At 38.3% G+C, this 12,264-nt stretch overlaps 1 protein-coding gene across 1 annotated transcript; it reads left to right on the top strand.

The window, feature by feature from the left end:
• The first annotated feature begins 7,282 nt into the window (after positions 1–7,282).
• On the top strand, positions 7,283–12,116 carry LOC140146241 (transmembrane protein 70 homolog, mitochondrial-like). Its single transcript, XM_072168024.1, has 2 exons — positions 7,283–7,651; positions 9,970–12,116. Exons 1-2 carry the CDS (start codon positions 7,391–7,393, stop codon positions 10,519–10,521), a joined length of 813 nt encoding a protein of 270 aa, XP_072024125.1. The 5' UTR covers positions 7,283–7,390; the 3' UTR covers positions 10,522–12,116.
• The last annotated feature ends 148 nt before the right edge of the window (positions 12,117–12,264 follow it).

The following is a 12,264-nucleotide window of genomic DNA, read 5'->3' as shown; positions in this document are numbered from 1 at the left end:
TGTTTCATTTCCCAAAGTTTATTTAACTTATCTCAAAGATAGAAATCTAAAACCATGTTATTACATGTAGTTTCAAAATAGTTTTCACAGGTTATGCATGAGAGGGCAAGTGGGTCAAGTTAGTGACTCACTATTTGACTTCCAGGGGGGCTGAAAGTTTTTGAAAAAAAAACTTCCCACACTATATGAGCAAAAAAAGACCCAAACTAATACACTATCACTAAAAATGACCATTTTCTCCATGATCACTACAAAATAAGAAAATAAAGAACTTTCCCCCATCTAACTGTACAGTCTATACAAATTTAACAAATAACACCTGGGCAATAAAAAAAAAGTTGCCCTCAACAGCGAAAAAAAAACCCACCAAGACTAAATTGCTCCCCCCCCCCCCCCGAAGTCAAATGGTGCATCCCTTACACAATAATACTTCATACCTCATCCCACTCAGAGAAACACAGTTCGGGAACCCAGGTGACCTGTACATTAATGCATGTTTAGAAAGGAACTGAGCTTTTGTATGTGTAATATTATTCATACCCACATTTTGGGGAGAGGGGGCTTATCCGGGGGGGAGGGGGGCGGGGTACAAAAGACCATACGGGGAAATGCCGCAAACATGGGTAGCATTTTCAACCTTCAGGTATATCAATGACCCCTTTTTCAAAGCCTATTTTGGTATATGAATGGGTCCTTTTTTCAAAATTTTCTCAATTTTTTCAGAAAACAGCCCAATTTTCCCTTAATCTAGCCAAATTTGTAAAAACTAATACAATTTTGGGTAAATTTGGCCGAAAATTTTGACTTTTGGTATATCAATGGGTCCAAATTTCTTGAAAAATTGGTATATTTATGGGTCTACTTCCAAAATTTCAGCGGCACGCCCCTACCAAAACCAAACTTGAGTACCCCCCCGGGGGCTTATCTAACTTATTTTGGTTCTCATACAGAGGATTTCCATGAATTTACGAGGAGAGGATCGAGGAAGGGAGATGTTATATCAGTTTTGAGGTGATGGGTCTTTGGGAGCTGACGGCGTACCGGTAAAAGGGGGTCTTTTGGAGCTGCGAACAAGTAAAATAGGGACTTTTGGAGCTGCAAACAGTCAATATCAAGGGTCTTTTTTAGCTCTTTGGTTGAAAATCGCCTGAAAAAACAAGAAACACAAAGATTGAGCATTTTTGGGTCTTTTAGAGCTGAAAAGATCAAAAATCAAGGGTCTTTCGGAGCTCTATTTTGGTCAAATATAGGGGGTCTTTCAGAACTGTGAAATCCAAAAAGGGGGGTCTTTCCGGGGAACATACCCGTATGGTCATTTGTGTTAAGTGCCCCCCGGGCCTCAAGTAAAAATGCCCTTTTTACAATGTAGCCTATTTGTTTTTCTTTCACATGTGATATTCTGAGGGATAAACCTCTAGAGTACCACCACAAGGCACCAAAATCAAATCAAAATTATGTTTGAAACAAAGTTGCGAAAAAAAATATTGGCCTGAAAATCATTTCTTATGGTCTATGTTAAAATCATGGAGAAGGCTAGTTGGCGCCTCAAGCAAGAGGGCGTTTTGTGTCATCAGCATTACATCCAATATGGCTCCACTGATGCTACAAGTCACACCAAAGTCAAGGGTCTTATACTCATGGGAAACAAAGGTGCATACCATGACATCAGGTGTGTGGAAATTGGTACTATACAGGGTGTGTCAAAATCTCCTTCACACTCATAGTGCAGAGAATTCTTTCTAGGTTCTATGTAAAATAACAAGCATGTCCTGGGGGACCCACTAAAAATGGGTGATAGGGATGTGCGGATTAACCCCCATTTTTCAACTCCCTCTCACCCAATGATCCCCTTTTTGTTTTACGCTCACCCAATGATTCCCTTATTTTTGTTTTCTGTCATTTTTCATTATTTTTCAAATTAAAATATTGTGTAGCAACTTCTATATTTGACCCAAAAGTTTTCCAGTCTCATGGAAAGACCCCATTTTTTGGTACAATTTACCAGTCTCATGGAAAGAACCCAATTTTGTGGGCCTTCTCACTGAAAGACCCCCTTTTTTGTGTCTAGACTCTCGCCGAAAGACCCCTAAGTTTCAAACTGCTGTCCACACATCCCGGTCACTTCCAAAGTCAAGTGCCCTCCCACCCATGCAACTTTCAACAATGTCTTTGGGGGAAACTTGTGTATAAAAATAGGGGTCTTTCAGGGACAAATACACCGAATTGGAAATGTCAGGGAGAATTGAGAAAAAGGGTCTTTTGCAATGATTTTTCATCAAATTTACCCCCCTTTTTCATGCAAAATCGAGGACAAAATTTGGCCAAAAACAACCACTTTTTTGTGGTTTTAAATGACTAGAATTTCAAACACCCCTTTTCAGTGACTGGAATTTCAAACGCCCTTTTTCAATGACACTATATATTGACATAAAATTACCGGATTTTCTCAAGAACCTCTTTTATCCAAATTTCGCAGACAGTGCAAATTAAATACCCCCTATTTTGCTGATTTCATGGTCAAATTTTGCGGATAGTCCAAATTAAATACCCCCTATTTTGCCAATTTCGCAGTCATTGCTACTGGTAAAAAATTACCCCTTTTCCGCGCTATTTGGTAACTCTCATGGTTGCCAATTTTGGGTTGAGTTGGGGGGCCGGGAATGACACTCCGTACAGGTTCCCTTTGTTTTCATGTTAAGACTAAACAGGTTAAACATGGGTCGATAGTAAAGAAATAAACTTATTTTGTAAGATCTGGATTTGACTGTACATTTAATAAGGTACTTTTTGTCACTATCGACCCATGTTGCACTAGATAACAAATCAGTACAGAAAATTGAAATGGAAGAAATGCATTGTGGGAAGTGTAAGATATCTTCTCTAGCAAAATCATATTGAGTCCAGATCAAGAAACATTCATTCATGTAATTGAGTCATGATAAAATATTTTTCTTGTGTGACACCCTATATGTCAGAAACCTGCAGGTACCTGAGGGACGCAGAGTGTCTGGTTTTATTTACTCATTCATATTTCAAATTCTACTAGTATTTTCATAACATTATAATTATTTCAATTAAATTATAAAAGGTAATTTGATCCATATTATTATTTGAGACAAAATTGCATTGTTTTATTAACTAGTGTTACTATGGCTGTATCATATAAACGTGATATAAGAGGGGTGGGCAGCATTTATAATCATTACAATTGAACACTAGCAGAGGCTCTGTGCTAAAATTATGTAAATCTCAGATTCCTCTGATCTACGATACCGGTAAGGTCCGGTATATGCTCCCTGGCGAGACACTGACCCAGGGAGGGGGAGGAGGGGGGGGCTCTTAATGGAAATGAGGGTACAGGGATGTGCAGCTCATTTGGGGTGTATTTTCAGTCATTTTGAAATGTCACAGGTGGTGTATGACGTGCATTCCCTAAATTCAGTACATTTTCATCGTCAACCGTGTAATTGAATGGGATTATTTTGAAATTTTAAAACGCTTGAAATATCACAAACAAATAGGCCTATGTTGATAAATAATATAAATACAAACTAAAACCGTTGGGGTTCGATAATGAACCCCACAAAACTAACCGAGTATATGGAAAATGCCATACGGCCGGGCGGTTTCACGAGTTGCCAGCTCGATCATGTCATCCGCCGCCTGGAAATGTCAAGAAGATATGACCCCCCAAGTGGGATGAAATGACCACCACCTGACTCTGCGAATCACCTGCCTGCCTAGGGTATCAACAATAGTGGTACTCAAAAAAATTATGAGACTCGCCTCTACTCACTCAGTCACTCAGCGTCATCCTCCTACCTAGCATCCGGGCCTAGCATCTTCCTCAAGTTTCTCTTCAAATCTGTGATTTCTTGAACCAACTTTTCGGGATTGGTCTAAAGTAGGCCTATTTACTCAAAACCCGGTGGGTTCAGTCTTCACTGACAATGTGTACGCATGATGGTTCCAATTAGGGGTACTTTTCAAGAAATGTCCGCGGAATTTTCGAGGACAAAATTGTTCACGATTGTCCAAATTAGGGGTGTTTTGGAGCAAAATTGTCCTTGAAATGAAAAATAGGGTGTATTTCTATGACTTTCGTCCGCGTTTTACCGCTACAGTTGTAGTTTTTTGTAGTTTTTCTGTCCGTTTTTTTAGTAGTTCCACACAAAAATTGATAGGGTATTTTTTCCCATAACAATTGTCCTCATTTCCCTGTGAAATAGGGGGAAAACTCAAAAGCATCCTTGAAATGATAGAAATAGGGGTATTTATTTTGGAAAAATGTCCTCGATTCCTCGTGATAAGGGGGTGAAATGAAAATGCGTCCTCAAAATGATAAAAATAGGGGAGGTATTTGGGGGCAAATTTTCCTTGATTTCGCGCAAAATAGGGGGTAAAATTGCTGCAAATGTCCTTGATTCCCCGTGAAATAGGGGTCATTTTCAAATCCTGGAACGGTCATACGTCCTACCTTTAAATACAAACTGAACCCACCGGGACTCAAAACCTTGATTGGTCATGTTGCAGGGCATGAGTGAATACAGACAGGCATGTGACAGGTACATTGCTTCTGTCAACCCAGGTCAAACTCAAATGCTCAATGAAATATCACCATTACCACAAGAGGGCAGTATGCTACTTGCTGGCGATAGCCTGGCGATAGCAGACCCTGGCGATAGCACCAGGCAAACACACAGCAACAAATCATGCAGCACTTGTTAAGTTGTCATGTCAAAGGGCAGGTATTATAATTATTAGACACACCATTAGCGGGACCATTAGGTGGCTGGTATGCTACCTACTGAGAGATAACGCGCAGCAAATGTGGTCAAGAGGCAGGTGTGCTAACTACTGAAGATAACACGACACGAGTGTGCTATATAGTCAAGGGACAGGTGTGCTAACTACTGAAGATAACACAAAGCAAATGTAGTCAAGAGGCAGGTGTGCTATCTACTGAAGATAACACACAGCAAATGTAGTCAAGGGGCAGGTGTGCTACCGGTATCTACTGAAGATAACACAAAGAAAATGTAGTCAAGGGGCAGGTGTGCTATCTACTGAAGATATTCAGCAAATGTACTAGTAGTCAAGGGGCAGGTGTGCTATCTACTGAAGATAACACGACACGAGTGTGCTATATAGTCAAGGGACAGGTGTGCTAACTACTGAAGATAACACACAGCAAATGTAGTCAAGAGACAGGTGTGCTATCTACTGAACTGAAGATAACACCATCAGCAAATGTGATCAAGGGAGAGGTGTGCTATCTACTGAAGATAACACCATCAGCAAATGTGGTCAAGAGAGAGGTGTGCTATCTACTGAAGATAACGCACAGCAAATATAGTCAAGGGACAGGTGTGCTATCTACTGAAGATAGCACACAGCAAATGTTGTCAAGGGGCAGGTGTGCTATCTACTGAAGATAACGCACAGCAAATGTAGTCAAGGGACAGGTGTGCAATCTACTGAAGATAACACCATCAGCAAATGTGATCAAGGGAGAGGTGTGCTATCTACTGAAGATAACACCATCAGCAAATGTGGTCAAGGGAGAGGTGTGCTATCTACTGAAGATAACACCACTGCAGCAAATGTGGTCAAGGGAGAGGTGTGCTATCTACTGAAGATAACACCACTGCAGCAAATGTGGTCAAGGGAGAGGTGTGCTATCTACTGAAGATAACACACAGCAAATGTTGTCAAGGGGCAGGTGTGCTATCTACGGATTATATGCACAAATGTATAGTCAAGAGGCAGGTATGCTATCTACTGAAGATAACACACAGCAAATGTGGTCAAGGGGCATATGCTATCTATCTAACACACCATTAGTAAATGTTTTCAAGGGACAGGTGTGCTATCTATGGAAGATAACATACCATCAGTGAATGTGCATGGTCAAAAGGTAGGCGTGTTATCTACTATAACAGTTTGTTGCTGTAATGTTATATTTCGGTTTCATATGAAAGTTATATAACATTATACAACATCGACCACGGGGCTTCGAAAGTATAATCGAGTCACACGTTTCGGACAAAATTACATGAAGTGGTTGCTATTGGTCATTTGAACCTTGTTTTGGATCCATAGTTAAAAAAAAAGTTTGATTTCTTGATTGAAAACCTAGCGCTACCGGTTACATACCTGTGGGTTTTTTGTTCTGTTTTCAAGATATATAATGTAGAAAAGACTCAACTTAAAATACTGACCCGTCTTTTCAAGGAGTATTGACCCAGGCAGTAGCGGCACCCCCTGTTTCCCCTGTAAAAACCCAAAATTACGAAAATGTTCCCTTTTTACGGCATTTTTGCGCAAATTTTTTGCTTCCCCCCCCCCCATCCCCCCTTTGAAATTCACTTTTCCCTCCAATGTGGAGTGTCACCACTGGTGTGGAAAATATTTTTATGAAGAGTTTGGTTTCACTGAAAAGCTGCTCCTAATAGCAGTAACTATTTGAATAGTTGAACCACTAGAATAGTTATAACAGTTTTTGGTTATCTTAATTAAAAAATAATTGCAAATCTCTTAAACATCCCACGTGCGATAAAGAAAACAATAAATGTAAAAAAATAATTGTTTCTGTTCCATAATGCGCTAAAAACAGTGGCAACTCCAAAAAAGCTTTGTGTAAAATTCATTTGAAGAGTAGCAGTACCGGTAACCGTTCCAATCTAATAACTTTGGACCACTAGAAATAACAATTTTTGGTTATCGTTAAAAAAATTATTGCAAATCTCCACGTGTGAAGAAGAAAATAATAAATATAAAAAATGTAATTTTTTGGTTCCAAAAGGAGCTAAAATAATCCAATGACAGCAATTTTAAAACTTTGCATCGGAGAATATTTAGGAGACAAAATAATGTTAAAAATAGTTAGAAAATAAGATATAGATGGAGTTACAAACATCCATTTCAATCGTTAAATTCATTTAAACTTAAATGTGACACAAGGCAGCTATTGGGTTTAGTGCCTTTTGGAAACAATCGTTTAATATATCCTTTACTTTTTTCTCTTTCATTTGACACAATTATTATAGGCTTACCATTTCAAATCATCATTTAATTCATGGTCAGCAAAAAAAGCTGCAAAACTGAGTTGTTGAAATTTCAATTTTTAATATTACAATCACGAGAGGGCAGCATTACACGCAGTAAATCATACGCTACAGAAGTAACGCCGTCTTTAATTGGTTCAATATGACGAGTAAAACAACTTTTAACCAATCACATCGACGTTCTCATCATCATATAGATTAGACTAAATCCAAGATGGCAGCCTCCATGGTGAAACAATGTGTGTAATTTCATACTAACAGTCGTGTATTTCAACACATTTCTAGCATTCTCAAGCCTTCTATTTAATACCTTGATATATAACATGGCGTTTTTATTTAGTCGTGGCATTGTTAGGTTTCACAGTCTCAGTTTAGCAAGAAATTCAGCGTGTACTTTTTGTCCACGAAATCAAGTAAGCTTACGTTACCGAGATCAAAAAAGTGCATTGCAATTGGCAGTACAGACTGTAAATGGAGATGTACTGCAGCAAGGCAGTAGTCATCGTGAGTTTGGTACTTTATCTCAAGTCCTGCCAGCACAGTCATCAGTAACTCCCTATCATGCCTATGTGGAAATTATAATGGTAGGTAAAATAAAATTAAATTTGCAAAATTCCTTTTCTAAAAATCATAAAATTTGTGTTTTGTGTACTGTATAGACGTGTATGACAGTGGTGTAGGGCATGGGGACATGTGCTACCCAATCGATTGGGAAATTGAGAAAATCCCATAGAAAAATTGTGCCCCCCATCAGCTCAGACCCGTTGCGCCCTCCCCCAATCATCAGCTCAGACCCGTTGCGCCCTCCCCTGGTCCCATCCCTTCATTCATAAACGTACATGAGTAAATTTGTTGCTATACTCCATCAAATGTCCATTGATCAAATAAAATGTTAAAGTTCATTTTCGTGGTGATATTCCATCACCAGTCGCTAAGTAAATGTTCTCATTTGCATGGCAGTTTTGGTCCAAAATGTGGTCAGAAAAAAGTGCAAAAACATGCAAAAACTCCATTAATAATAATATAATCAACTCAATATCGACAGCCCTCAAATTAACCCACGGCACCCACGGCATTTGCCGTCAGTGCCCTTCCTCACTGCCGTAATGCCCTAAAAATATGGCCTTTACCGGCGGCAGTCACTTGCCGTGCCCTCTGACGAAGTTGCCGTAAGTGCCCTCCTGCCTTGCCCCTTTTAAAATGGAATAAATATTTCATTTTTAATTTTAAATTTGAAGCAACTAGCCCGGCAATCTTTCTAGCTTTTGAAGCTTATTCAATATACTTTTAATTTGGCATATGTAACTTCCATCGTGCATAAATTAAAATTTTAGCAACATAGACCAATCAGTAAACGAGTTAGCATTATTGACCTATAACCACGCCCATTTTGCGACAACTTCCGGGGTCAAGATGGTCAATGAAACTTCTTACGGTAGAGCTTGATCTTTTACTAAAAACACAACAGCAAAAATACAAATTGTACAGTGTCAGAAAGTTTGCATACACGTAATTTGTTATTGACAATAATATTTACATAAATCTTTAAAATCTCATCAGGAGAATGGAAGGAATTAGTCAAATATGTGCATCAAAATTTGATGCGATGTGCCAGCTATCACATCTTTCGTTCTCATGTTCTGTACGGTATTGCTACGGATGGTTGCTAAACTTTCCTTTGTCAAACGTAATTTTTAACTTATGTTGGATAAGCATCATCTACATCATATTTTTTGTGTGAGTTTTCTTCACTTTTGAGAAATTGCCTTGGTGCCCTTCTCAAATTTTAAACAGTTGCCGTGGTGCCGTTTTGAATACTGTAAAAGTAGAAATTTTCGCGAGGTTTTTATTTTTCGCGAATTTCGCAAGTGGACATAAAATCGTGAAAATAAAAACTCACAAATATAACCTTTTGCACTAGGTTTCTATTGTATCAATATCAAAACCGTGAAATTTAATTCTCGCGCAATTGACAAAATCGTCAAAATATCTTCTCGCAAAAATATTGACATTTACAGTATTACAAATTGCTGCGTCGCCGCCTTTTCAATGGAAATCCAAGGCAATTATCAACTTGCCCTAAAAAAAGTGACGTGCCCCTTGAGATCCTTAATTTGAGGGCTCAGGGCTGAAATATCGATCTGAAAGATGCGGATGGCTAATGAGGTAATGCTACACCAGTGGCCAGTGCAGTATTTTTACTGCCAGTGCTCAGTGCTGCATCAAATTATGATATGTATGCAGATAGGCACTGATGTTTCTATGTGCCAGGCTATAACTATGTATACAAAAGTAGCACAATCAATAATTTAAAAGCATGGGGCCAGGAAATTAGTTCGACGACCAATCGATACTAGATCTGAATTTACAGATCACTAATCATTTTGCTTGCTGCATATTGGATTTTTCCTAGACCACCATCAAGAAGCTTTTCCACCCTGGAGACCCAGATTTGTGTCGGTCACCTAGTACACTAGTCACATCTATTAGATTGAACCAATAATAACATAGCCTAGCACAGGCCCGTGCATGAGGATTTTTTTTTTTTTTTTTTTTGGGGGGGTGCTGATTTTGAAAAAGTGGACTTTTTTACAAAGGGGGGTGCGATTTTGTGAAAAGTGGACTTTTCCCCCCAAATTTGAACCTTTTTTGACCAAAAAACAGTAAAAAACCTCGCAAATTCTTAGATTTTGGGACTTTTTATATACTTTTGCCAATTTGGGGAGGTGCGGTCGCACCCCCCTGCGTACGGGCCTGGCCTAGCATATTACAACTTTAATACATGCAGGCTCAAAGTTGAACAACTGAAAGTGTAACAATGTTCCTAGTTCAGATTCAACTCACCATGCCTGTCCCTCAAATGTATTTATTAATAAAGAGATCTTTTTGTTTACTCACACAGAATGGAGCCAGGCACTTCTCCACTGGCACGCCACTACAAGCAACCAACCAACCTGCAGATGGGCCTCTCATCTACAAAGGAGATCTTAACACCATGCTCAAATTACTGAAAATATTTTCACTAACCTCAAGCCTCATTGGCTGCGCCGTTGTGCCATTGATTCTCTACAACAGCAGTTCCATCATCAGTTTTATCTTCGCTAGCATGGCCGGCATGACAGTCTTCACACCGCTGCTACTGCATTGGTTCACGAAAGGTTACGTTACGCACATGTACTTCAACCGTGAAAAGGACACATATACAGCCTTAACATACACTTTCCTGTTGAGGGCGAAGAAATTACAATTTACTCCGGATGATGTGAAAGTTCCAGCCATTCTCAATATGTTCACCTCATTTACAGCTAAAGATGTCCCCTTGTTAGTTGATGATACCAGGTTTGATAACCCAAATGACGTTATGCACCTAAAAGGTTATGATAAGAGTGATTTAACTTTGGAGGATCTGAAGAAACTTTATGAAAAAGAAGAAGGGATGCAACAAAACCAGTGAATTGACTGCTGTGTGATGATACTACATTTGCTGGGTGGGAAAATCATATTAGACAATTGCACAACATTTCTTTTTGTACCAAGTTATGAGCATAAATCATCAACCTGGTTAATAGGGAACCCCGGTAGAGAACAAACCAAAAGTTTGATGACTTCCTATAAATGAAATATGGTTTGCTATTATGTCAAATAAGGTTTGCTATGCCGAGGGTCCGCTATGTTGAATATTAAGTAAGATTCGCTATGTTGTCAAATATATATAATGTGTATTCGACATAGCAAACCGTATGTTTATGCGACGTAGCAAACCTTATTTTCTATTTGAAGAGCTTTGTTTCAAAACCCCTTACATCCACTTGCCCAATTTTGAGAACACATCAAATAATCATAAAAAAGATCACTGATATAGGGGTTTTCAACAAAAGCAGTTTTTGGCGGGATGCTTGGGTAGAATGAGCATCCCGCCAAAAACTGCTTTTGTTGTAAACCCCCATATATCAGTGATTTTTTTGATGATTTTTTGATGTGTTCTCAAAATTGGGCAAGTGGATGCAAGGGGTTTTGAAACAAAGCTCTTCATTTATTCATATTCAACATTAGTGACTTTCAACATAGTGAACCCAATTATATATTTGACAGAATAGCAAACTGCCATAAATAAGTTCATCAGTTATTTTGCTTGACTCAATCTTTATAACAAATGCCACCTTGTAACAAAATGAATTAGTCATTATTACCATAGAGAGCCCCCTCATAACACCTTTTTGATTTTCTGCTTTAGTCTATGCATCTTGGGCAATTTATTTCATTCTGGGACTTGTACCACTATATCAGTGAAATCGTCTTTATCATTAATTAGTTTGGATACGTAAATCTTATACACATAGGCCCATTTTTATTTCAACACCACCAACACAACATCACACCATCATAACCATAATGCCTAAGTCATTTGTCAGATTTTTGCTTTTTTCTCAAAACTGCAAAAAATGACTTGGGCTATTTGGTTATGAGGGTGACGATTTGTAAAATTTCTTGTAAACAAATCCAAGTAATATTGGGTAACATGACGTTAAAGTTGATAAACATACCTACAATCATGTTTTGTGCTACATCGTTGCACTTTCTCAAATTGACTGACCAATTATGACCAAAATATGAACCCCCCAATAAAACAACAACTGGCACTAACAATTATAATAGGGATGACCATGACAATTTGAAGTTTCTCCTGTATTGTAGAATCATACCTTATATTAAAGAGCTCATTAAGTGGAGCATTTCAGTCTTTAAATGACCTCAATAGGATAAATGGTTCTAAAGTTATTGCCAATTTTATATCCGTGTTTTGAATAGGCAGTTTGGACAGATTATGGACACCAAGTAAAAATGGCACAAAATTGAATAATTTCCAGTTTCAAATTCATTATTTTCAAAAAACGCCTTTTCAGTAACCCTTGAAAATGGATTACATGGTTCATACAAATACTTACAAGAAGAAATCGTTTATAAATACGGGTTTTCATAAATGCATTAGGAGATCTGGTCTTGTGAAATAGCCTTTTTGTTCTTAATTTCTTTGTACAAATCCAAGATGGCAGTCATGGAAGAAAAATTATGAACAAATTTGACCCAAAAAATGTATCACCAAATTTTGACAACTTGTTATTTAAGTCACAAAACATGTAATAAAGTTGATTTGTAGTGACAATTTTTTGTGTGAGGTTTCCGAATTTCGCATCCA

This window comes from Amphiura filiformis, chromosome 2, assembly GCF_039555335.1.
Source record: "Amphiura filiformis chromosome 2, Afil_fr2py, whole genome shotgun sequence".
Classification (NCBI taxonomy): Eukaryota; Metazoa; Echinodermata; class Ophiuroidea; order Amphilepidida; family Amphiuridae; genus Amphiura; species Amphiura filiformis.
The sequence above is the reverse complement of the archived record's forward strand: the minus strand, read 5'-3'. Positions and strand labels throughout refer to the sequence as shown.